A 26,877-nucleotide genomic window follows, 5' to 3' on the forward strand; every position below is an offset into this window, starting at 1 on the left:
CAGAGTGTCAGCATGAGCAGGAGTTTGGAAGATGCTGATTCCAGCCCCTATGGATGACTTGGAGGTATTCAAGACTTCAGTAGAGGAAGTAAGTGAAGATGTGGTGGAAATAGCAAGAGAACTAGGAGTGGAGATGTGACTGCATTACTGCAATCTTGTGATCAAACCTGAATGGATGAGGAGCTGCTGCTTATGGATAAGCAAAGAGTGTTTTCCTGGGATGGAAATTTACTCCTAAAGATTGTGTGAAGACTGTTGAGATGACAACAAAGGATTTAGAAGATCACATAAACTTACTTGATAAAACAGTGGCAGGTTTTGAAACGATTGCCTCTTAATTCTGAGAGAAGCTCTACTGTGTGTAAAATGCTGTCAAACAGCATTGCATGCTGCAGAGAAACCATGAAAGGGAAGAGTTAATTTGGCAAACCTCATTGTTGTCTTCTTTTAAGAGACTGACACAGTCATCCACCCTCATTCAATAACCATCACCCTCATCAGTCAGTGTAATTAACATTGAGGCAAGACCTCTACCAGCGAAAAAATTACAACCTGCTGAAAGCTCAGATGATGGTAAGCACTTTTTTAGTAATATTTTTATTATTTTAAAAAATATTTTATTTATTTGACAGGGAGAGCCAGCAGGCAGAGGGAGAGGGAGGAGCAGGCTCCCTGCTGAGCAGCGAGCCTGATGTGGGACTCAGTCCCAGGACTCTGGGATCATGACCTGAGTTGAAGGCAGATATCTGACTGAACCACCCAGGCACCCCTTAGCAATACTTTTATTAAAGTATGTATGTTGCTTTTAGGCATCATGCCATTGGACATTTAATAGACTATAATGTAAAGCTAGGTTTTATATGCACTGGAAAACTAAAAAAATAATTTGACTCGCTTCATTGTGGTGGTCTAGAACCAAGCCCACAATAACTAAATGGATTTTTTATGTCTAAAATTTCTTCATCAGGGAAAAATGCCTCCCCTATCCATAGAAGTTGTGATCATTCCATGAAGAGGGATAGTAGTTTCTTCCTTCTACACAATGCCACCAGCCCTGTAGGTGGGCATATAATATAAACTAGTCAACCAGACTTTTGCCAGAGCTATAGAGAAGATTTTCTTTTTGAAGCGGGTGCCCAGCTAAAGGGAGCCAAGCTAAAAGGTGGGCAGAGTAAACACTATTATTTGAACCTCCAGATCAAACCACACTCTCCTGAGCTTTCCATATTCAAGCCAAAAATAATTTCATTTTGTTTAAGCTGGTTTGATTTGGGTTTCTGTTACTTACCACTATTGCAAGAGTATTTTCTGAAATATCTTATTTCTTTGGACTTCTTAAATTGACACTACTGAATATAGTCTATCACCTGTATCCATCACTTTCATTATTACAGTCTACTAGCCCCAACTGTAAAATGGGAGTAACAGTATCTACTTGAGAAAAAATTTTATGGGGAGCACATGCATAAAAATGCCAACTGCCATGCCTGGCATTCAATAAGTATCACTTCTCTTCCCTGTTTCTCCATTACCTTTCCAAAACATCAACAGCAAGAATCTGAGCCTTTACATTTCTGTTCTTCACATATAAACTCATTTAACATATGCAGTCACCATGAGGTAGGTCCTATTATTAGTCCCATCTTATAGAGGGGGGAAAGGAGATACAGAGAGGTTTTGTAGCTTACCCAAGGATACACACATTGTGGGAGAGCTGAGGAACAAATTTTCACATTATGCAATCATAAAGGCCTGTGTTTTCTGTATTTCATTTTTGCTGTGAAGCTTACTGCACAGTTAATGCTGAATAAAGCAAGGAAAGTTCCAAGTGCAGACCTAAGGGGCACAGTATATTTAGCATAGATGTTTTATGATAACTTGGAGAGTTTTTCTGCTTGTTATCTTGTGCAAAGTATAGTGTCAATATATGTACATACCTATGCTCTATTTTTCAATTATACTCTAAAATAACGTCAATCAGCTATGAGAACAGCTAATGTTTACTGAACACTTATGTGCCAGGCACCCTGCCAAGCATTAACTTAAGTATTTCATTCATCTTTCATAACTACCTTAAAAGTATTAAACAAGAGCAGTAACAGCTGAGCAAACCCAAGGACAGTGAGGGAGCTGGTGGGAGGGCAGGGATGGAGCTATGTGTGGTCTGGCCTCCTGCGCTCTGCATTCACTCTGAGGGCAAGCACAGGGCCTATCTTACTCTCCTGGCACCTCCTACATGCAGGGCACCCAGTTAATGAATGACTATATGCTCCTCACTAAAAAGAGAGCACTTTCAAATGATATAAAAGGTGACTTTAATCTGAAAGGGGCACTTGTCGTGTAGAAAGGAGAAAGCTTTAAAGGCAGATCTTTCCTTGATAATTTATAGTTCCCTTTTTTAATCCTAAAAACCCCACATTGTCACTGTAACACACATTTCCCTTCCCCTTTTCACCAGGCAGACCTGCATGCTGTATCTAACACCCAACCAGGGTTACCAGAAGGTGAGTATGTCTGATAGGAGATAGAGAGGAGGATCAGAAAAATAGAGAGTCAGCCATGAAGTAAGTTTATTTTATGATTCAATTTAATCCTCCTGACCCCCACCTTTTTATATTATGAGAATATATGCCATTAGGATAGCTATTAAGGGTGAAAGGATTAATTAAAACTATAATTATCTGATAAGACTAGCATACTGTCTAACCTGATTTAGGGCAAATTCGTCTACTTCAATTAAAAATACTGGGCAGGAAAAAAAAAAAAGAATAATAAAAATTAACTATGCAGGTCCTCTTTCTACCATTCTACCATGAATTTCCTAAATGACCTAAGGTATCACTCAAACAAAGAGCCAGAGTGTGTTTTTAGTTTTTATTAGTTAAGAGTTCTGAGTACAAATAACAAATTTAACTTGACATTTACAAAAGAAAAAAAAAAAAGATTTACTCTCTGAGGTTTCTTCATAAAGAAAAACCTGTTCTGTACATTTTAATATCAATTTTAGGTTGAATTTTAATATTTCTGTCTTATTTTATCTGGTGAAAGAGACTAGAAAACATTATGTAGGAAAAAACCAAGAGACGAATTAAATGACCTAAATATAAAGCTTTTACTAGAAGGCTTTTTAAAAGCCACTTAAAACAATCTAAAAATTAGAATACTTTTGGCAGAAAAGTTAGCAGCTATCAACAAAATTAACATTACATAATATTTTATCAAGAACTGCATTACAATATTGTGGTTTACATATATTAGAATGATTTGCAACATACTAAAAGCTTAAAACAATTTTTTAATGTACTTTAGCACTTCGGGGAGATTCAGTTCCCAATAAATGACAGTAACACAATTTAGAAGATGACAGATAGCATATCTTTTCATTAGAGTCCTATCCAGGTAAGTCTTGCCAAATTGTTATGAAATTATATTCAATAATAAGCATTCATAAGAACTCAAAAGAGTAACTTGGTCCCCTCATCAGAAACCATACTAATTTCTGGAGCAGGAGGCAGGAACTAACTTTATAGTAAGTGTCAACCTACATTTTTTTATGCTTTCCCTGAAACAGTTTCCACCACTCTTCATTTGAAGAGTGTTTCTTCTCAGTTGGTGGTATATTACCACTTCTTAAAGATCAATCATACCCAACATAATCCAAGGTCATCAACTCCTTTGTAGCTGAAGTAAGCTACAAACAACAGAAGACCAACGCATGCATTTCAACATAAAAATATCCGCCCTACTCAGCAAGGCAGAAGCCCCATCTCTAAAACATTTGTAACCAAAGGTTGCTTTAAAATCAGTCCTATAAGTCCAATAGTATTACAATATCATTATCATTGGTTTTGATAGTAAGTTCAAACCTTAAAAATATATATTAAATTTTCCAAGTTGGATTACTCTGGAAACATAATTGTGTTGAAAAAAATCTTTTTATATTAGGATAAAATTTAATTTCCTGTATTTGGGTATGAAATCTCATACCTAGTCACTGAGATACAGAGTGTAAGAGGGGGAGGAAAAGAAGTACTGATTATTCTGTACCCAAGCTGCTAGGAGCCATGAAAGGGGAATTATCCATGCAAACAGACAAATGTCTTTTGAATTCAACCTGTGTTAGCACAGTTCTCTTAAGTGGGAAATCCCTATGTTGTTGTCACTGCTTCCACTTACGTGTAGCTCTACGTAAGGGACCCCTTTCCTGTCCACAGAGCACAGGGCTCCTAAGTAGCACCAGGGCTCCACCATCTGGGAGCTACGCTTCCCAACCCAGAGCCTCCCACTTTTAATTTCCACTCGACAAGACTATAATTAGCTCAGTGAGGACATGACCAAAAAAAAGTAAATAAATAAATAGGGATTAAAAACAGGAAATAAATATGAACTCCAATGGAGTAAAACTTCCTATAGAGCTGATTAAGAGGTAAAACCTATTTGTAAATAAAAAAACCAAAACCAAGTAAGATATATCTCTCTTTTTGGTTCATTCAAGAGTCTCCTTCATTCTTTGCAGACTAGCTAGGTGGTGTGATATGATCTACTTCTTTTCATTTACACTGTATCATTCCTTAATAAGGACTTTTTAATATCAAAAATTCTAAAGGTTTATAATAAATATTATATTAAAATATTTTAATATTTACAACTGGAAAACTGTATACTGCAGTCAGTCATCTCAGGGCTACCTCTTCAATTTCATCTTCTACAGATTCCACTACTTTTACTGCTGGTTTACTGTTTGCATGTTTTAATCGGTGTCTATTTGGATTAAAACTTCTTCCTTCACTGAGGAAAAAGTCGTCATCTTCCTCATGTTCTCTATCCCTGCTGCTCTTATCCCCTGAGAGAAAATTTAGAGGATCAAAGTCTCCTTTGCTGGCAGCCAGAGAATTCGGGTCACTGCTTTTAGAGGAGATGGTGCTGCTGCCACTGGCACCAAATAGCTGTTCCATCAGATTAGCTTTTTTCTCTCTTCTTGTAATTAAATCTACACTGTCTTTACCAAGTTTCTCTATACTGTTTCTTTGGACATCCAAAAGGCCACTCTTTTGGCTAAATGGATTTGACTTCCCTGATGTTTTTGCGAACGAAGGCACATAGCTGCCAAATGCAAGCTCACTTGCGGAGACTGGGCTTCTAGTATTTCCTGGATTCTGACCATCTCCTTTTGTAGTGAAAACGCTGATCTCTTGCAGATGATGCCCATTAAATACTCTCTCTGAGGATTCTGAGAACATGTATGTTTTGGGGCTTCTCTCTGGGGAATGCAGTTTTGATTCCGAATCAGGCAGCAATGGCAGAGGAGGACATTTTATATTCTGAGAATCTTGGAGTTCTCTGCTGATTTCATTCAGTTTAGCAAGTAGCATTTCTCTCTTCAGCCTTTCTTCTTCCTCTTCCTCTAATTTATCTATATTTTGAATTTGACATATTTCCATTTGGTATCTTCCAGTTTCCAATGCGGGCTTTTCTTCTCTCTCTAACAAAGATATTTTGTCTTTTTGCTTTTTAACAAGTTCTTCTCCTTCCCACTCTGTAAAATCAAATTTTTAAAAATGGGATTTTACAGCAGTTAATATTTTTAAGTAGGAAAACTCAATTGTCATCTTTTACAAAACAGTCTAATTTAGTTATCAGTATAGTGAGAATGAACACCATAAATTTCATTGCTACACTTGATATTCTGGAATTCAGAAAGAATGTACTTAATGTGTATTGAATTTAAAATTCACATTTATGGAAGAAATTTTGTTCTTCAGTGTAGAGGTAAGGAAGAAGGTTCTCTATTTTTTATACTTAATATCGTGCTATACACTGAATGAAAGGTGATGGATAGATGGGAGTTTATTTTAAACTTAAATTGAACCTCTGCACGTCATACCCTAAAAAAGATACAATATCCCTTATTTGGTATTCTGACTAAAGATAAATTAAATTGAGTCTAATTAAGAGAACACTTCAGATAAACCTCAAATGAACATTCTATTTTTAAAAAATAGGTCTTTATTCATCAAAAATGTTGACCTCATGAAATATCTAGAGAAAACTAAAGAGACAGGAGAACTAAATGCAATTCATCATCATATTCTGGCGAGAAGAAAATGCTATAAAGGACAATATTATGTCAACTAATAAAACTGTACTATGGACAGCAGATTAGAGAAATGTATCAAAGTTAAATTTTCTGAAGTTAAAAATTATACTGGAATGATTTAAGAAAATGTCCTTATTTTGGAAAAATACACATGCAAGTATTTTAAGGTATGGCCATGAGAAATACCAGTTACTCTGAGTAACTTTAGTAAATGGCATACATTCTCACTGATGTTTGAGGTCCTTAATTCATACAAACTCCAGGGGGAAAAAATAGAGATGAAAAGAAGGGGCCAGTCTTCTTAAACCCAACTGACCATAATACCTTTCTAGTCTATGTTTTAATACTATGAAAGCATCTCCCTTTGTGCCTTAGCCAATAGTAATATAAATAAATCTTCTATTTCAACTGTGTTAAGTACACACACACAAATATACATTCACTAATTTAAGCAACAATTAAGTCATAATTTAAAGGGAAGAAAAGGATTTCTCTGCAAGAAGCTTCTATAATGAAATATGTGCAGAGGATTAGAGTCAGGGATCCCTCTTGCCCATACCTTTAAGACTTTTTAATCCAGATGGAAATGAATTTATTCCTGAACTTCATTTTCAGTATCTGAAACTATGTGAGTTGGTTCACTAAACTTTCACACCAAAATGAAAGAATACCTACAGGAATATATTCAGGACCTCACAATTCACTGATTTTAATGTTTGGGCCACAGATTAGAGTCTCAAGGTCAAGCCAATGGACTGCATTGTCTTTCAGTTATCTCTTCATCAAGCTTTAGTTAACAAACACACAAAAATTTCCTCTTTTATCTGAATTCTACTTCATCTGAATTTTCTGAACGTAACTTGTCCTTTTTCCCTAACTCCAAACAGCAACTTAACAGTTGCATTTTTCTTTCCTTAGTAACTTTATTCAAATGTTTGTGATTCCTAATAGACCATGTCCTACACTGTATCAACCTTTTTTTATTCTGTATAACCAATTTACTGTTCAGCTGGAAAGTATCAGGGGATGCTAACCCTTTCTTTCCCAAAGGATGCTGACTCATTACTTGATTAAACAAATTTTCTTACCATTTTCCAGCTTTTCAACTTCCTGATTTACAACACGGAGTCCTTGATCTTTAACAAATTTTTCTTCTGTTTTCACAGATGGGGTTAGAATCCTTGCTTCTTCATGTTCCCCTCTCTCTTGCAGTTCCAGGTCCTATTACATATATTTTTTTAAAAAATGCAAGTTCACATGTCAAAAGGGGAAAAAGCTATTTAAATATCAGAGTCATCTCGTATTAAATATGACACCAAGTAAGTTGGAAATTAAAGCCAATTTTAATTTAATAAAGGAGTAAGTCACAAGTTACCACCCTTTGAAAGATGCTTTAGAAGCACACAAGATTATTTTAAAAAAAATTTTTAAAGTATAACATATATCAGAACCAGTATCATGGAATTAAAGCCAATAACCCACAAAAAATTCTGAAGAGACATGTTTCGGAAGTATCCTTGCTTTGTATGTTTCACAACAAAATCTGATTAATTCAGTTAACCAGGAAAGGTTATTAGCCAATTATGGAGGCCACGTTGGAAGGTCTGCTGAATTATAACACAGGCAGTAACAACTGCATTGAATCTTTCGAGTTTATACTTAAGACTGTGTCCAAAGCCTCCAGTAAATTTTATAATATTTAAATCAAATAAAAATTGGGGCGCCTGGGTGGCTCAGTGGGTTAAGCCGCTGCCTTCGGCTCAGGTCATGATCTCGGGTCCTGGGATCAAGTCCCACATCGGGCTCTCTGCTCAGCAGGGAGCCTGCTTCCTCCTCTCTGCCTGCCTCTCTGCCTACTTGTAATCTCTGTCTGCCAAATAAATAAATAAGATCTTTAAAAAAAAAAAAAAAGATTTAAATCAAATAAAAATATAAACTTAAAATTACTTGTTTTTTATGGTCCCTTTCATGCGTGGGTATAATAAGGTAATTTAAAAGTAAAATACCTATTATTAGTAAGCAGAGTGTTGTCCCCTAGTATCAATTTTCCTCTTCTTCCTTTTAGTTAGGAATCCCTTGAGTTTTAGCAGGGTATAAGGCGGCTCAACTGTAGACTACATCTGCTAGTCTCACTTGCAGTAAACAGGACCAAAGGGATTTGAGTGAAAGTATGTATGCAACTTCTAATCACATTTATAAAAATAAAACCTGCTTGCCCTCCACTTCCATGTTTCTCCTTCTCACAAAGGTGTTGAGCCAATTCCAACCATACAGAGGAAGACTACACTGTTTCAGATGAAAGAACAGTAAGAGGATGACTACCAAGGAACAAAGCTATAAAGCTATCTACCTATAATGGACTACCCACTGACCTTCACTCTATTCGAAAAGAAAGAAAACTCATGTATTTCTTGAGCCACTGAATTCTGGATCTCTTTCCAATAGCAAATTAGCTTGCACTTGAACAATGCTCCCTTTTGCGAAGACCCTTCAGTGGCAGGATCAGTCTGAAGAGCTTTACAAACTTTGTGATTAGTTACTACCACAAGCTGATGGGTAAACCATCCCTGTTTTATAGATTAGGAAATTGAGGCTCCAGAAAGTCACACAACTAAAATGTTAACACTGCCTTTTTAATTAAATTCTGGTTCTAACTCCAAGGCTCTTTTGCTCTTTTCACTGTATAAGGTTGCTGCTCCTCATGCTGAATCTTACAAAGACTATTTTTTTAATCCTTTTAAAGTTAAGAATGACTTTGCTATTGCACACTTTACCCTTTTCAAAGAGACAACATGATTTAGTTTCAATGATAGTGAAAATATAAGAAGAAAGACACTCAGCAGGTACAGCTACCCAGGAACTAAATCAGCCCATCCTTTCTGTTTTATACCACAAGAAAAAAATCTCAGGGCCACTGGGAAAACTCTAAGGCACAAAAACCCAGGAATATATGAAATATGCTGATCCCCAATATATTGTTTTCTTTGGAATTTAAAATATAGAACCCTCTTAGAAAAAAGAACATCTGGTGTTGTATTTATAAGTCCTTTTAAATGAAGGCCCAAACACAGACTCCCCTGAATTTCACTCTAATTTGAATGATCTAAATAAAGTCAGAGTGCACTGCAATACTTTGATCAACATTCAGCTAATCTGTAAAATTCTCACATAATAGGAGGCCCAAAAATACATAAGACAAATCTTAAAAAAAATATTTGAAAACTAGTAAAATTTGCTATTATGTATAAAAACAAAGAGGGTTTTTAGAGACTATCTGGGTACATAAAAGCTAAGAAACCTCTATCTTTGGGGCACCTGGGTGGCTTCAGTCAGTTAAGCACCTGATTCTTGATTTTAGCACAGTCATGATCTCAAGATTGTGAGATCAAGCCCTTCTTCCAGCTCTGCACTGAGCATGGAGCCTGCATAAGATTCTCTCTCTCTCCCTCTCCCACCACTCTCTCTTTCTCTCTCTACAAAAAGGAAAGAAAAAGAAAGACTTCTATCTCCAACCCAGAAGGTATAACTAACCTTCTTGATGTATCTGGAAGATGCAATGAAAACTAAGAATCAACACAAAGGAATTTAATAAAATACTCTCTCTAGAAGGCTACTTGCATATTTACACAGATACGGTACTAGCATCATTGCTAACTTTTAAAATGTTCGATATTGTGTTTTTAGGAATAAATTCAAACCTAGAGTTTAGTAACCAATCATGTTGCTAAACTCACCAAAGTAAGACATTCAGGTTCTTCCCATTTGTTTTCATAACATATAACTGTTTGTGGTGTCACAGGAAATTCTTCCAGCTCGAAGTCCTCATTGGTTTGTACTCCTTTTGTACACTGGTCTGTAAAATCACTCTGGCATGCAGCTACCATGAAAAGTATGGAAGAATTTTTCTAATCATACTGAACAGTGCTAAGATATATGGAATTTAACTGGTATATGTTCACCATCTACATGAGATAATGCACGTTTTGCTTAGCTCTATGACTACTCACTATTACCATTTGTATTTCTAGGATTTACTGGCAATTATATAATTTGAGGACAATTTAGACAGGTAAACCCTATTAAGCTTTTACAAAGTTTGATTTTAACTTTCTGCAATTTATAAGATGAAAATTTACACTTTTGTTTAAAAAAAGTAAAGACATGCATAATAATGCCAAAGTATTTATGGGTGAAATGAAATGACAGCTGGGATTAACTTTAAAATACTCTTTAAAAAAAATATTCTAGAAGTAGAAAAAAATAGATGCAATAAGATTAGTAAAATATGTAACTGTTAAAGCTAAGTGATGCATAAATAAAGGTTCATTAAAATATAATCAAGCACCAGTCTGGAGTCTTCTTACTTATCTTCAAAGTTTCAAAAATAAATTATAAAAAAAAATTTAAACCTTAGGAAAAACTGAGAAAGAGGATTTCTGAAAATTAACTATAAGGAAATTTAAATTTACTTCAATGAAGTTCTTTCCCCTTCCTTCTACTTTAGAATTATTTGATTTTATTATTAGTGACAGCTACAATGTTTATCAATAATAGTAACTATTATACCATTTTTTCGTGACCTAAGTTCTTTTTCTTTCTTTGGAGAAGACTTTGGCAGACGATTAGAATATATGTTTTTTATATCCAGTTCTCTCTCCTTTTCCTGAAAAACAAACAAACAAAAAACAATACAATTAAGGATGTAGAGTAGCATTTTACAATAAAACAAAAATTCTCACCTTGTCAACTGGTATTTTCCTTACCAAATTAGAATATATATATACCAGCTCAGTTTCCCTTCTTAACTACTGAACTACAGAAAGGAATATCTCTAGGACATCTAGGTTAGAGCAATGATTCTCCCTAAAAAGTGTAATATGTACTGACAGTCAAGAAAATTAGAGTAAATAAGGCAAAATTCATTTTCTACCCATTCCTACCTAATAGAGCTAGCTGCGTCTTCAACTGTCTTCTAACTTGGCAACAGAGGCCAAAATAATTTCATTAGTATCTTTCAAACATGGCTTTTGAGTTACTGACACATTAAAAATTAGACTTTTTAAAAACAGTGTTCTTTATCATTTTGAGGCAATGATTCTTTCTGAGAATTTGATTAACAAAATGAAAATCCTATGTAAGATAATGCATGAGCATTTAATTTTGCACAAAATTTCCCCATCAACGACCTCTGAATAGAATTAAGAACACTTTCAACAAAATTAAATAATGTGAATGCTTCCTCTCAACACTGACAAGGGCATTATTTGAAACAACTTTTAAAATAATCCTAGGGTTATCTGAGGAAGAACACTGGATTATTCAAACACACAACAGAGAAAAACACTAGTTCCCATAATTCCTTCCAAAATTCCATAAGTTATTTCAGTTATATCAATTCTACTAGGATTCAATATTTCACTTTTGGCATTTGTCATAGTGATTATATTACCAAAACTTTTCTTTAAAAGTACCAAAAAAGAATAGAATTTTGTAAATTACATTGTTCCAAATTACAAATATGAATAAATGTTTTAAGATGCTGAGTGTTCGATATAGTTCACATATCTATTATCCATTAAATAAATAAATACATACTTTTAATTTGTGATACAGTTGTTGCAGCTCCTTCTGAAGGACTTTATTTTCATCATGAGCCTCATATGCCCTTTTCCTTTCAGCAAGCAACTGTCGTTGGAAACTGTTAGTACTCAGCTCAAGGTTTTTGGATAGTTCCTACGATGTGTATAGAAACATATAAAAATAATACTTGAAAATAACTGAAGAGTAAAACACTGCACTTAGCATTGAAATAATGTTTTTAGTAGTACAAGACCTACAAATCAGGCTGAGCTTTGTGTTCATGAACATAAACTGGAAAACAGATTTACCAACAATTTAGTAAGGCACATAGCCTATTATTCCTTATTTTGCGTTTCAAAATGATTTGTAAATTCTTAAGCATTTGCCTGAAGCATATATGAACAGTTACTTAAGTTGGTTGCAAATTCAGCCAAAGGATGTGATGAGAAACACTGGCTTCTGGGAGTCATAATTCAGGCAAATATAATACCAAGACAGCTGCATAAAACTACATAGCACTATCCAAGGTGCAGAGATTACTTTGTAAAACATTTCTAGATGAAAATAACAGTCATGTCCACAGTATTCAAATGTTTTTCATAAAGTTTGTGAAAAAATTTAGGTTAAAATGTTTTCTTTCAGGTGCATCAACATCATGGTAGCATGAGTCATTCTTTTTTCCCTACCTTTCAATTTACAACTAATCAGAGCCACAAAACATCTATAACTAAACAAAAGCACTTCTGCACACCACACCAGGACACCTGAGAGAACCAACCATCTCTGCACCTGAAAGTGGATGGACTGGACATCAGCAGAGGCTGTGGAGCCAGGGGTAGTATAGGTGGCAGAGGTAGTGGCAGGCCCATCCGACCTTTCTGGCAGAAGAGGTGGAGGGTAAAGATGTTAAGCGGGGACCTGCCCGGCCACATGTGCGGCACTTGGAGGGCCTCACTCTCTCTGAGGAGAGACCACAATGACTAAGGGGAGGAAAAGGAAAGAGAAGAAGGTAAAGAGAACTGAAGGAATACCATTTCCCACTGTATGCCCAGGAGTCTGACAAGAGATCATCGATGAATCTCTAGGAAATATCCCCCAGCTCAAGGATTCCCAAGTGGGTAATGGGCACAGCCAAAGCATTAAGTGGTAAGCACACACCTCCCTCCACTCTGTCACCACACTTTTTCTATCCAGCCCAAGAGCTTTTTTTTAATTGTATAATTTTTTTTCTCATATGCATTTCATTTAAAACCCCCTGATTGTCTCAGGACTGTTAGGTATGTAGACCCTTCTGACCCGAGGGATGTCTTAAGGTCTTTAAATAGTTCAAACAACAATTGGAAACTTGAGCACTAACTAGATATTTGAAAATACTAAAAAGTTGTTATTTATTAGATGTTATTCTTGGTATCAGTTAATGGCATTTTGTTTTTAAAGTCTTTCTATTTTAGAGAGATAAAATTGAAATATTTATGAATAATACAATAGGATATTCAAGATCTACTTTGAAATAATACAGAGAGGTGAAGGAGAGTATATATGAAAAAATATTTTCTATAAGGTGGCATTTTTTTAAGTTTTAATTTTTTACTATAGTTGACACATAATGTTATATTAGTTTCCAGTATACAACATCGCAATTCCACAATTCCATACCTTACGCTGTGCTCAGCACAACTATAACTAACATCTCACCATACAACGCTATTACAATACCATTGACTATATTCCCTGTGCTGTGCCTTTTATTCCTGTGACTTATCCATTCCATAACTGGAAGCCTGTATCTCTTATTCCACTCTCACCACCACTCTCCCCTCTGGCAACCATCAGTCTGATCTGTCTTTATGGATCTTTTCTGCCCTCCCTAGGCCCCATCACCTATTTAACCCATCCCCCCACCCCCAAACCAGCCCCCTCAGCAACCCTCAATTTGTTTTCTATAGTTAAGAGTCTGTTTTACGGTTTGCCCCCTCTTTTTTTTCATGTTCATTTGTAAATGGAACGGTTTTCTTAATTTCACTTTCTGCTACTTTGCTATTACTGTAGAGAAACAAACTAACTTCTGCTATTAATTTTGTATTCTGCAACTTTACTGAATTCATTTAATACCTCTAATAATTTCTGGTGGAGTCTTTAGTGTTTCCTACATATGATAACATGTTATCTGCAAACAGTGACAAATTTAACTTTTTGCTTACCAATTTGGATGACATTTATTTCCTGTCCGATTGTTATGCCTAGGTCTTCAAGTACTATGTTATATCAAAGTGGTAAGAATAAGACATCCTTGTCTTGTTACTAATCTTAAAGCTCTTTCCCCCTCCCTGAGTATGATTAGAGTTAGCTCTAAGTTTGTCACATATGGCCTTTATTATGGTGAGTTATGTTCCCTGTACACCTACTTTGCTGAGAGGTTTTATCATGAATGGATGTTGAATTTTGTCAAAAGCTTTTTCTCAGCTATTGAGCAGATTGTATGATTTTTATCTATCACTTTATTTATGCTGTGTATCATGTTGACAGATTTTTTTTCAAGATTTTATTTATTTATTTGACAGAGATCACAAGTAGGCAGAGAGGCAGGCAGAGAGAGAGGAGGAAGCAGACTCCCTGCTGAGCAAAGAGCCCGATGTGGGGCTCGATCCCAGGACCCTGGGATCATGACCTGAGACGAAGGCAGAGGCTTTAACCCAATGAGCCACCCAGGTACCCCCAGTTAATACTGGACCACCCTGATATCCTGGAATAAATTACTCACCTTGATTATGGTGAGTAATTTTTTAAAATATATTGAATAAAGTTAGCTGATTTTTTTTTTTAGAATTTTTTTGTGTCTATGTTCATTAGGGATTTTACTGGCCTATGGGTTTTTTAGTAGTGCCTTTGTCTGGTTTTGGTATCAAGGTAATGTGACCTTGTAGAATGTATCTGAAGCTTTCCTTCCTCTTCTGTTTTTTGGAAGTTTGAGGAATATAGGTATTAACCCTTTAAATGTCTGGTAGAATTCACCTGTGAATTCATCTGGCCATGGACTTTTGTTTGTTCAGAGTTTTTATATTACTGATTCAGTTTTGTTACTAGTAGTCTGTTCAAATTTTCTATTTCTTCCTGATTCAGTTTTAGAAGATTGTACGTTTCTAGGAATGTATCCAGTTCTTCTAGGTTGTCCAATTTGTGGGCATATAATAGTTCATAGTAGCCTCTCATAATATTTTATATCTCTGTGGTATCATTTGTTACTTCTCTGTCATTTCTGAATTTATTTACTTAGGTCCTTTCTTTCTTGGGAGAGAAAGCTTCCAAATACATCAATGAATCCTCAATAATCCCCAATAAAATATTAGCAAACCTAACAACATATTAAAAGGACGATTCACCACAAACAAGTGAAGTTTATTCCAGTAATGCAAAGGTGGTGCAATATTTGCAAATCAACCAATGTGATACACCACATCAGCAAAACCAAGGATAAAAATCAAATGATCATCTCAATACATAGAAAAAACATTTGACAAAATTCAAAATCCATTTATGATTAAAAAACAAAAAACCCAACCTCTACAAAATGAGTTAAGAGGGAACATACCTCAACATAATAAAGACCATATAAACCCAAAGCTAACATCATTCTGAATGGTGAAAAAACTGAGAGCTTTTCCTCTAAGAACAGGAACAACGCAAGGAGTCCACTCTCACCACCTTTATTCAACATAGCACTAGAAGTCCTAGCCACAGGAATCAAACAACAAAATAAAGGCATCTGGATTGGTAAGAAAAATGTAGTAATCAAAATAGTATGTACCAGTACAAAAGTAGACACATAAATCAATGGAACAGGATAGAGCAGAGAAATAAACCCACACTTACTTGGCCAATTAACCTACAATAAAGGAGTCCAGAGTGTAGAATGGGGAAAAGACAGTCTGTCAAAAAATAGTGCTGGGAAAACTGGACCATTTTCTTATACCACACACAAAAATAAAGTCATAATGGATTAAAGATCTAAATATGAGACTTGAAACCATACAACTCCTATAAGATAACATAGGTAGTAATCTCACATTGGTTGTTCCAACATTTTTCTAGATGTTTCTCAAAGGAAACAAAAGCAAAAATGAACTATTGTGACTATACCAAAATAAAAAATTCTTACACAGAGAAGGAAAGCAACAAAATGAAAGGGTTACCTAATAAATGGGAGATGATATTTACAAGTAATGTATCTGGTAAGGGGTTAATATCCAAAGCATATAAAGATATAAAATCCAACACCACAAAAACAATCTGATTAAAATATACAGAGAACCCGAACCTTTTTCCAGAAAATAAACAGATGGTCAACAGACCCACGAAAAGATCCTCAACATCCTTTATCTTAAGGGAAATGCAAACCAAAACCACAATAACATATCATCTTACACCTGTCAGAATGGCTAGCATAAAAAAATCAAGAAATTGGGGCACCTGGGTGGCTCAGTGGGTTAAAGCCTCTGCCTTTAGCTCGGGTTGTGATCTCGGGGTTCTGGGATCAAGCCCCGCGTTGGGCTCTCTGCTTAGCGGGGAGCCTGCTTCCCTTCCTCTCTCTCTGCCTGCCTCTCTGCCTACTTGTGATCTCTGTCAAATAAATAAGTAAAATCTTTAAAAAAAAAATCAAGAAATAACAAGTGTTGGCATGGATGTATACTCATACACTACACTGCTGATGGAAATGTAAATTGGTACAATCACTGTATTAAACAGTATGCAGGTTCCTCAAAAATTTAAAAACAAAAATACCATTTGATTCAGTAATTCCACAACTTATCCAAAGAAAATGAAAACACTAATTTGATAAAGTCATTCTTTGAGAATTTTTATAATCTTGATACCAAAACTGGATAAGAACAGCCTGAAAAATAAATCATAAGCCATTCCTTTTTTTTTTTTAAGATTTTATTTATTTATTTAACAGACAGAGATCACTTGTCGGCAGAGAGGCAGGCAGAGAGAGGAGGAAGCAGGCTCCCTGCTGAGCAGAGAGCCCAATGCAGGATGCGGGGCTCAATCCCAGGACCCTGAGATCATGACCTGAGCTAAAGGCAGAGGCTTTAACCCATTGAGCCACCCAGGCGCCCCAAGCCATTCCTATATGTGAATGTTGTAAAAATCCCAAATATTAGCCAAAGAAATAGAGCACTGTATAAAAAATATATCACAACTATACCAAGAAAGCAAAGGATAAGAGTAGTTTAATAATAATGTAAAAGTGTAATTTTCTGTGTTAAATGAGAAAAAAAAATCATTTTACTAGAAGAAAAGCATCTGAATATTTAATAAAATTCAATTATTATTCAATTAAAATGAAATTCCTAAAAGCTAATAATAGAAAGCAAGTTTCTTCACATATAATATACATAATATGTACACACAGAAAACACACAGGGCATATACCAAAATGCTAAAATTGGTGATATCTCAGTGTAAGAATTTTTTTTTGTTATTTTCCTCATTTTTTTGTAATGCACATGTGCTACTTATTTAAAAATAAGACAATTTCTAAAAATACGACTCAATGAAAATAAAATAGGAAGGAGATATATCTATCAACTTCAGAAAAAAAATTACTTCTGAGGAGAGAAAAGCAGAGAAAGAGATATTTTGGAAAAAAAGTGTACAAGGAAGCCTTAAAGTAACATCTGAAGTACATGATCTATAGAAAAAGTAGCAAAATAGTAAGTAGATTAATGACTTTTAAATATTCCCTTTTCTGTATGTTCAATATATTTCATAAGAAAAAAAATTAAAAGTGCTTTTAGAAATTAAAGATACAAATAAAATATTTAAAAAAAAAGAAATTAAAGATACAGAACTGAAAAAATATAAATAGTGGTTATCTTTTGCTGGAAGGACTACCGGTATTTCTTTCCCTACTTTACTGTCAATTTCAAAATGTTTTAAACAAAAATTTAAATACTTAACTGATATTTCACCAAAAGGAAGTATCACAGAACTGTAACTCTAAAAGAAATAAAGGTTTATATAATTTAGCAACTTTTGCGAGCAAACCCAAATGATAACTAATATTACCTCCACTTACTGCTTATTAATTAATAAAGCAATATACATTTACATAACAATATTGCATTTGTTTAGAAAAATCTATAAATGTCAGCTGATTTCATCTCTGCTGAGTTATTGTAACTCAATCCTTGAGATTTAGACACTTGGGTAAACAAGATCCATAGCCCAACTTATAGTCATAGTTTTTTGGTTTTTTTTTTTACAACAGTGCTAGCAGGTGATCATTTAGCCTCTGTACAAATAGTTCTGGTGGCAGAAAGTTCAGTAATTCAAAGGGTTTCATTTCACTATCATTAGACAATTCCTATTATTTCAAAGGTCTTCCTTATGAATAAGCAGAAACCTGCTCCCAGAAATATCTGTTATCTTTGTACTGCCTTCAGGAACATCCAAGAGCATATCTATTTCTCCTTTTCCAACAAAACAGCTTTTATTTTTTTCAAAGATTTTATTTATTTATTTGACAGACAGAGATCACAAGTAGGCAGAGAGGCAGGCAGAGAGAAAGGGGGAAGCAAGCTCCGTGCCGAGCAGAGGGTCCGACGCAGGGCTCGATCCCAGGACCCTGGGATCATGACCTGAGCTGAAGGCAGAGGCTTAACCCACTGAGCCACCCAGGTGCCCCCAAACAGTTCTTTAAATACTGAAATATATTACATTTTCCCTTAATTTGAATCTTATTCATGGCTCCATGGTTCTTCCACTGTTTCTTATATTCCTATTTTTTCACCCCCTGGTTCTGTGCTTGATCTCTACATGTCAGTTTGTTACGTAAAATATGGTGCCTGTTTTCAGATGCGATCTGGCTGGTAAAATTAGTTGTTATTAATGCCTAGGGCCTGGGCAGCAGCATAACTGGTTAACTGTTTTTTTCCTTCTGTTAACTTTTTAAGCAGCTATATGACTGTAAGTTCAACAACTAAAACGCTATGCTTTTTTTAAAAACTTGAATTACTGTCAAATCAGGTATCCCTGTGTGGTACCCATAAAATAGATAGGAAAAAACTGAGGACTCAACAGTTAACCAGATTAAATTTTATCTTGCTTGTTTTGGGCCAGATTTTGAGCCCGGGGAGATCTTAATCTTGTTAAGATGAAATTTGCTGCCCCTCCTATTTCTAAACCTGTCATGAATGCCACTTTCTTTCACTGATCCATCTATCCACTCATTCCTTTAAAAAAAACATTATTTCTAGCCAGATAGTCAAATGTTACAAATACAAAATGAAACAATACTTGTTCTAAAAGGAGCCCAGTCAAATTCACTGATAAATATGCTGACAAAGGGCCAGGGCCAAAGCACCCACCTAGAAATGTTCTCTCAAAACTGATAGCTATGTATTTGAACGCTCTGGGTTCAGTTGCTGATCTAATTGTAAAGCTTTCTAATATTTTCAACCAGTCATTTCTCCATTAAAACACAAACAAGGGGGGCGCCTGGGTGGCTCAGTGGGTTAAAGCCTCTGCCTTCGGCTCGGGTTGTGATCTCGGGGACCTGGGATCAAGCCCCGCATCGGGCTCTCTGCTCAGCGGGGAGCCTGCTTCCTTCTCTCTCTCTCTGTCTACTTGAGATCTCTGCCTATCAAATAAATAAATAAAATCTTTAAAAAAAAAAAAAAAACCACAAACAAGGGGGCGCCTGGGTGGCTTAAAGTCTCTGCCTTTGGCTCAGGTCATGATCCCAGCGTCCTGGGATCGAGCCCCACGTTGGGTTCTCTGCTCCATGGGCAGCCTGCTTCCTCCTCTCTCTCTGCCTGCCTCTCCACCCACTTGTGATCTCTGTCTGTCAAATAAATAAATAAAATCTAAACACACACACACACACACACAAACAAGAAAGATTTCCCATATCTACTATATACACTATATCTACTATACATGAAAATATATCTACTAGCATATATTTTAACTGCACTTTGTACAGAGAAAAATTAATAGGTATAGTATACTTTGTTGTACTTGTAATCTTATGAGGAAAAGAGTAAGCATAGTTCTGAGAAATATGTCCCAAAACATTCAAAAATTTGGTAGAGATTGGCATTAAGTTTACTGATTAATAGTATCTAATATTTACCTCTGCCTACTTTTGAAAACATTGGTACTTCCTTTTTCTCACTTTTCTTATCTGGCCCTAGTTTTCCCAACTCCCCAGTGTACACTGACAAAGCCTGTGAAATCACATTCATAAGTCCTCTAGGGGATAATTCATTAGAATGTGGAGCCTGAGCTCATTTAAATAAGTTATCTATCTCTTATTATTTCTTCATCTGCTTTGAGCAGGACAAGATAAGAACAAGCTTGGAATCTAACAGTTATACTTTCTCTGTGCATTAGAAACAGTGGGCTTTGGTCTTATTACTCTAATGAAAACTCTGCTGTTTTGTTTTAAAGTGTTTACAAGAAGCCTTTGCTCACTCTCAAGTTTTTGTCTTCAAACATGTAACTAGATTTTTACCCCACAGTATTTAGCACAGCTAGTACCAAAAATAAAACACATTTCAGAAGTGATTCCTGCTCAATAAACTGCATATAAAGAATCAGCATGATATGACAGATTTTGGGGAAAAAAAAAAAAAAAAACCATTTCTTTCTTCTCCATTGTGGGCATCATCTTATCCATCTTATCAGAAGATACTGATAAAATAGCCAAAGTTAATTTTAATATTTTAATGCATGCCACCATAAAACTATGAAAAAACTCAAATATATTATTACAAGAAAGAATATCATACTACTCAGTTTTAGAAATGTGATAAAATTACAAGGATTTTACTAAATGGTAATAGAAAAAAAAGAGCAACAGAATGAGAGACAGCAGACTGCAGTTCTAGTTCCAGACATGTGGTTCTAGTGTCCTGTGTGATTCTATGTGGCCTGAGAGAAGAAAAATAACATCTTTCTGTCCTAGCCTCCTGAACTGTTAAATGCTTAAGTTGAACTGGAAAGTTTCCCAAGAAGTTTCAGGGCTGCATCAGATTGCTGGGCAACTGAGTTTCTGCACCTAACTCACCAGTCACCACACGCATAGTTCAGCCTTTATCTGGCTGCCTGTGAACAAATGCTAAAATTTGAAAAAACCAATGGATCAAATTGGTAGTTTTTAAATATTTTTGTAAAACAATAAAATCCTTGAAGTACATTGAGCTCTTGTGAAAACCAATGCAAAAGCAATATCTATGGTCCTTTCGAAGTCTCAAATACTTCTATTCTGTGATGTATTTACTTTTAAATAATGTAATTTGAGTGCACTTTATTTTTCAGTTATATAACAGGTGCCTAAAAAGTATCAGGCACTGAACTAGAACCATCCTGAACTTTTCTCTAACACTGTTTATCACACCACCTGCAAGCATTTACAGACTGAAAACTCGAGTTCAGATAATCTAAGTGGTATTGAAAATCACAAAGCTAGCCCAGAAATTGAACCTAGGCTGAGTATCTGTATGCATATATACAATTCCATTTCATTAGGAACTCAACACCTTGGGAAGTAGTATTAGTTGACAGCATAATTAAATAGAAACTAAGTAATTTTTTTATTTGGTCTTAAACTGTGAGCCAATAATTTTTGACAAGTTAGCAAAAGTCATCACTGCTTCCATATTAAAGATGCGTTCATGAAAATGCATGTATTTTTTTATTTTTTTTTTAAATATTTTATTTATTTATTTATTTATTTATTTAATTTACTTGTCAGAGAGAGCGAGAGCAAACACAGGCAGAGCGGCAGGCAGTGGCAGAGAGAGAAGCAGACTCCCCGCTAAGCAAGGAGCCTGATGCAGAAATCGGTCCCAGAACCCTGGGATCATAACCTGAGCCGAAGGCAGCAGCTTAACCGACTAAGCCACCCAGCCATTCCAAAAATGCATGTATTTTAAAGTCTTCTTGAGTGATATTAATCACAAGGAAAGTAAATTTAATCAGTTTTTCTTGTAGTAATAAAGTTAAATTCTTTTAGTTTAAGGAATAATATCTTTAAGATAAAAGAATTTTAAAACATTTTATATTATAATATTTAACATTATAATATTTAAAATAAAAGAATTTAACTTTATTACTGTTAAGAAAAACTAGAATTCAGTAGCATTCTTTACATTCCTTACATACTCAAATAACCAAAAATGATCTGAAAATGCTTTATTGATTTCCACTTCCAGGAATTTTCCATTAGTATATTTACATATGCATGCAAAGACTTAACTTCACTGCCATAATGTATATTTATTCTACACCAAAACAAGTTCCTAATATATGTGTTAGTAAGGGAAGAGATTCAACATATTATCATATATCTACACAATGGAATAGTAAATCACCTTCAAAAAGAATAAGGCAGACTTTGGAAAACAGTGTGGAAATTCCTCAAAAAATTAAAAATAGAGCTACCCTATGACCCTGCAATTGCACTACTGGGTATTTACCCCAAAGATACAGATGTAGTCAAAAGAAGGGTCATCTGTACCCCAATGTTCATAGCAGTAATGGCCACAGTTACCACCAAACTGTGGAAGAACCAAGATGCCCTTCAACAGACGAATGGATAAAAAAGATATGGTCCATATATACAATGGAGTATTATGCCTCCATCAGAAAGGACAAATACCCAACTTTTATATCAGCATAGACAGGACTGGAAGAGATGATGCTGAGTGAAATAAGTCAAGCAGAGAGAGTGAAGTATAACATGGTTTCACTTACTTGTGGAGCATAAGGAATAATACGGAGGACATTGGGAGGTGGAGAGGAGAAGTGAGATGGGGGAAATTGGAGGGGGAGACAAACCATGAGAGACTGAGGACTCTAAGAAACAAACAGAGTTCTGGAGGGGATGAAAGTGGGGGAATGGGTAAGCCTGGTGGTGGGTATTATGGAGGGCATGTATTGTATGGAGCACTGGTATGGTACATAAACAATGAATTTTGGAACACTGAAAAGAAATAAAATAAAATGGGGGGGGGGAGAATAAGGCAGGAGAAAGTGATGTTACCAAAATAATGACATACATCATTCCTCACATCACTCCCTCTTATAAAAACAACTAACAACTACTCAAGGACAAGACACCATTAAGACAATTCTAGAACAGGAGTGAGGCTGAAGCAACCCCTGCACCAGAGACCAAGACAGATTGCATTAAAAGGATGAGAGAAACAGCTACACTTTGATACCACTGCCCTTCCCCTATGCCTCTAGTTCCTCCAGTGGGAAAATAGAGCCCAGAGGGAGAGCCCTACAGAATTGTGGGCTGCTTTGTGGGAGCCCTTACTCTGGTTTTACTTCACAAGGACCACAGGAAACTACAGGACTCAAGTACTGGGACTCTAACTGTGAAAGAAATGGAGAAAGACTTCTAACAACCAGCACTAAGATCTTGGCAGACCAAATTCCTATCTGCACAGCCCGAGTAGTAACCCCAAGCAGCTTGATCTGTACTTGATCTGTAGATCAAGTCTAGGGTGGAATCTGACTAGGAAACTCAGTGGGGTGCAAGTCTGCCCACTTTGGATCCCCAAATGAAGAATTTTGCCAGCCCTGGGGTTTGGTCTTCCCAAGACCAGCAGAGCTGGTCACAGTCCTACCCTATTGCATATTGTGGCTCCCAGCCTCTTGAGACCAGAAAGCCTGCTCCGGAAAATTTAGCAGTTGTCTAGAAAGGGCCCTCCTAATAATCCTGCCCAAGTAGAAGCCTTAGTCACACCCCTCTTCTTGCAGAACATAGTCCATAGTCCCATCTGCCAGTAAGAGTTGGCAAGAACAGCTAGAGGATGCATAGTAACTAAGTAATTCTCAAGGTGAGAGGTGGGTAAGCAGAGCTGATGACCTGTAGACAAAGCTAATGGCCCTGTTCAGCCAGGAGACTTCGGCGGAGGTCAGGTTGACTCATGACCATAAACAAAGAGCATTAGTGGCCTTGGAGCTGCTTCTCCTGCTGTGCCTCGACAGGGAACTAATTCATAGCTGCCCCTATTGCTGAATATAGCCTTCAGCCCTCCTGACCAGGGAAACTTCCCAGACCACATGCGAAGCTGTGTAACACATCCCACAGCCGTGCTTACAGTAGTACCTAAACAGCCTGGGACCTTCCTTGCCTGCAGAGCAAACCCAGTGGCTTCACCAGAACAGGATATCTGATACACACTCTTGCTTTATTTGGGTCCCCAAACAAACAATGAGCTGTGCAGGCCCTGGGTCCTGTCCTGATGCCCCACCTGATACTGACTATAATACTCAAGCCCCACTATCTAAGAAGCCTGATCAGAGAGTCTAGGTAATAGCAGAGCCCATCCTACAACCTCACTTGGGCGGGGAATCAAGCCAGCAGTCCTAGCAGCTGTTCTCAGCCAGTGGCATGTCCCACCAGCCCTAACTCAGAGAGCAAACAGTTGCCTTGCCCCAAACTAGACCCTCTTAGCAGGCCCCATCTGCCTAAGGACATTCCCAGTAGAAACTCAAGCCAAGCTAAATGGTGAAGAACTGTCTCTGACAACGTGAACCTGCAAAGTCTAGAAGAGACTACTTACTCAAATGTGGAATACCAATGTAAGAATCAAAGATTACAAGAAATCAAATATGACACCACTCAAGGAAACGAATAAAGCTCTAATAATTTATCATAAAGAAATGGAGATCTATAAACTGTGACTCAGAACAATCCTCTTGACAAAGGGGAACCCTCTTACACTGTTGGTGAGAATGGAAACTGGTACAGCCACTCTAGAAAACAGTGTGGCGGTTCCTCAAAAAGTTAAAAATAGAACTACTCTACATCACAGCAACTATAGTACCAGGTATTTATCCAAAGGATACAAAAATAGTGATTCAAAGGGGCACCTGCACCTCAATGTTTATAGCAGCAATATCCACAACAGCCAAAATATGGGAAAAGCCCAGATGTCCACTGACATATGAATGGATAAAGAGGATGTGGTGTACACACATACACACACACACACACACACACACACAATGGAGTATTTTTCTCAGCCATCAAAAGGAATGAAGTCTTGCCATTTGCAACAATGTGGATAGAACTGGAGGATATTATGCTAAGTGAAATAAATCAGATAAAGGAAGACAAATACCATATGTTTTTACTCATATGTGTAATTTAAAAACAAGAGAGATGAACACAGGGGAAAGGAAGGAAAAATAAGATAAAAAGAGAGGGAGGCAAACCATAAAAGACTCTTAACTATGAGAAATAAACTGAGGGTTGCTGGAGAGGAACTGTGTTGGGGGATGGAATAACTGCGTGATGGGCATTAAGGAGGGCACTTGATGTAATGAGCACTGGGTGTTATATGCAACTGATAAATCACTACATTCTACCCCTGAAACTAATAATATACTATATGTTAACTAAATTGAATTTAAATTTAAAAAATTTTTTTAAAGATTTAATTTATTTTATCTGAAAGAGAGAGAAAGAACAAGCAGGGAGGAAAGGCAGAGGGAGAGGGAAAAACAGGCTCCCTTCTGAGCATAAAGTCTGATGTGGGGCTCAACCCCAGGTCCCTGATCATGACCTGAGCCAAAGGCACCTTGCTTAACCAACTGAGCCACCCAGGTGCCCCTGAATTTAAATAGAAAAAATCTGAAAAAAGAATAATTAAAGTTTAGTGAACTAAACAGGCTGGAATGTAGGATATTTCAAAAATATCCAGTCAGAAAAGCATAAGAAAAAAGAATGGAAAAGGGTGAAGAAAAAGCCTATGGGAGTTATGACACAATAAAAAGAAATAATACACACATAATGGGGATTCCAAGAAGAGAAAGAGAAAAAGACAAAGTATATTTAAGGAGATAATGGCTGAAAACTTTCCAACCCTAGGGACAGACATAGACCCAAAGGAAGCCCAAAGGACTGCAAATAGGTTGAACCCAAATAAGGCTACATCAAGAGATGTTATAATGAAATTGTAAAAAGTCAAAGACAGAATTTTAAAAACATAAAGAGAAAAGTTACACACCAGGGAACTCCCATAAGACAATCAGCAGATTTCTCAACAGAAACTTTTCAGGACAGAAAAGAATAGGATGACATGTTCAAAATATTTTTTAAAGATTTATTTATTAATTTGAGAGAGGAGAGAGAGTGCAAGTGCATGACCAGGGGGCAGAGGGAGAGAAAATCCCAAGCAGACTCCTTACTAAGTGTGGAATCCCACAAGGGACTTGATCTCATGACCCTAAGAACCAAGAGTTGGACGCTTAACTGACTATGCCACCCAGATGTCTGGACATACTCAAAATACTGAAAGAAAAAACTGTCAACCAAGAATGCTACCTGGCAAAGCTGTCCTTCAAAAACGGAGGGATAAGGACTCTGCCCAACAAACAAAATCTGAGGGAATTCATCATCACTAAACCTGCCTTATAAGAAATACTGAAGCAGGATCTTTGATTGCAAATAAAAGAACACTAATTAATATCCTAAAAACATAAGAAGGTAGAGTAAGTCAAAGTTCAACCCTATAATATGGCAATTTTGATGCATAATTCAATTGCAGTTCTAGATTAGAAGTTTATAAAAACACAGTAAAGGGTGCCTGGATGGCTCAGTCGGTTACATGGCTGTCTCTGGCTCAGGTCATGATCCCAGGGTCCTGGAATCAAGCCCTGTGTTGGGCTCTCTGCTCAGCAGAGAGCCTGCTTCCCCTTCTCCCTCTGCCTGCTTCTCTGCCTACTTGTGCTCTCTAGCTCTCTGTCAAATAAATAAATAAAATCTTTAAAAAAAAAAAGAAACAGTAAAAATAACCATAACTACAATGATCTTATTAGTTACACAATATTCAAAAATATTAAGTTGTAACATCAACCTAAAATGTGAGGGCAAAGAGAAGTGAAAGTGTAAAGCTTAAGAATTCTACTGAAGTTAACTTTAACTTGTTATTAGTTTAAAATACAGCGTTATAGTTTAAAGTTTTTTTTTTTTTTAAGATTCTATTTATTTATTTGACAGAGAAATAAAGAGAAAGCACAAGTAGGTAGAACAGCAGGCAGAGGGAGAGGGAGAAGCAGGCTCTCAGCTGAGCAGGGAGCCCAATGCCGGGCTCAATCCCAAGACTCTGGGATCATGACCTGAGCTAAAGGCAGCTGCTTAAGTGACTGAGCCACCCCAGGCACCACAGTTTAAA

General features: G+C 36.4%; 1 protein-coding gene across 1 annotated transcript in view; it reads right to left on the minus strand.

Annotated features, from left to right (window-relative positions):
- Positions 1–2,860: 2,860 nt before the first annotated feature.
- Positions 2,861–26,877, minus strand: part of LCA5 (lebercilin LCA5) — a 60,841-nt gene continuing 36,824 nt past the window's right edge. Inside the window, exons 4-8 of the mRNA XM_059399207.1 lie at positions 11,693–11,830; positions 10,664–10,760; positions 9,832–9,974; positions 7,186–7,318; positions 2,861–5,536 (exon numbers count right to left, since the gene is read on the minus strand). Of these exons, the coding sequence (XP_059255190.1) occupies positions 4,674–5,536; positions 7,186–7,318; positions 9,832–9,974; positions 10,664–10,760; positions 11,693–11,830 (1,374 nt within the window). The 3' untranslated portion in view covers positions 2,861–4,673. The remainder of the gene's footprint in view (positions 5,537–7,185; positions 7,319–9,831; positions 9,975–10,663; positions 10,761–11,692; positions 11,831–26,877) is intronic.

This window comes from Mustela nigripes, chromosome 5 (genome assembly GCF_022355385.1).
Source record: "Mustela nigripes isolate SB6536 chromosome 5, MUSNIG.SB6536, whole genome shotgun sequence".
Taxonomy (NCBI): Eukaryota; Metazoa; Chordata; class Mammalia; order Carnivora; family Mustelidae; genus Mustela; species Mustela nigripes.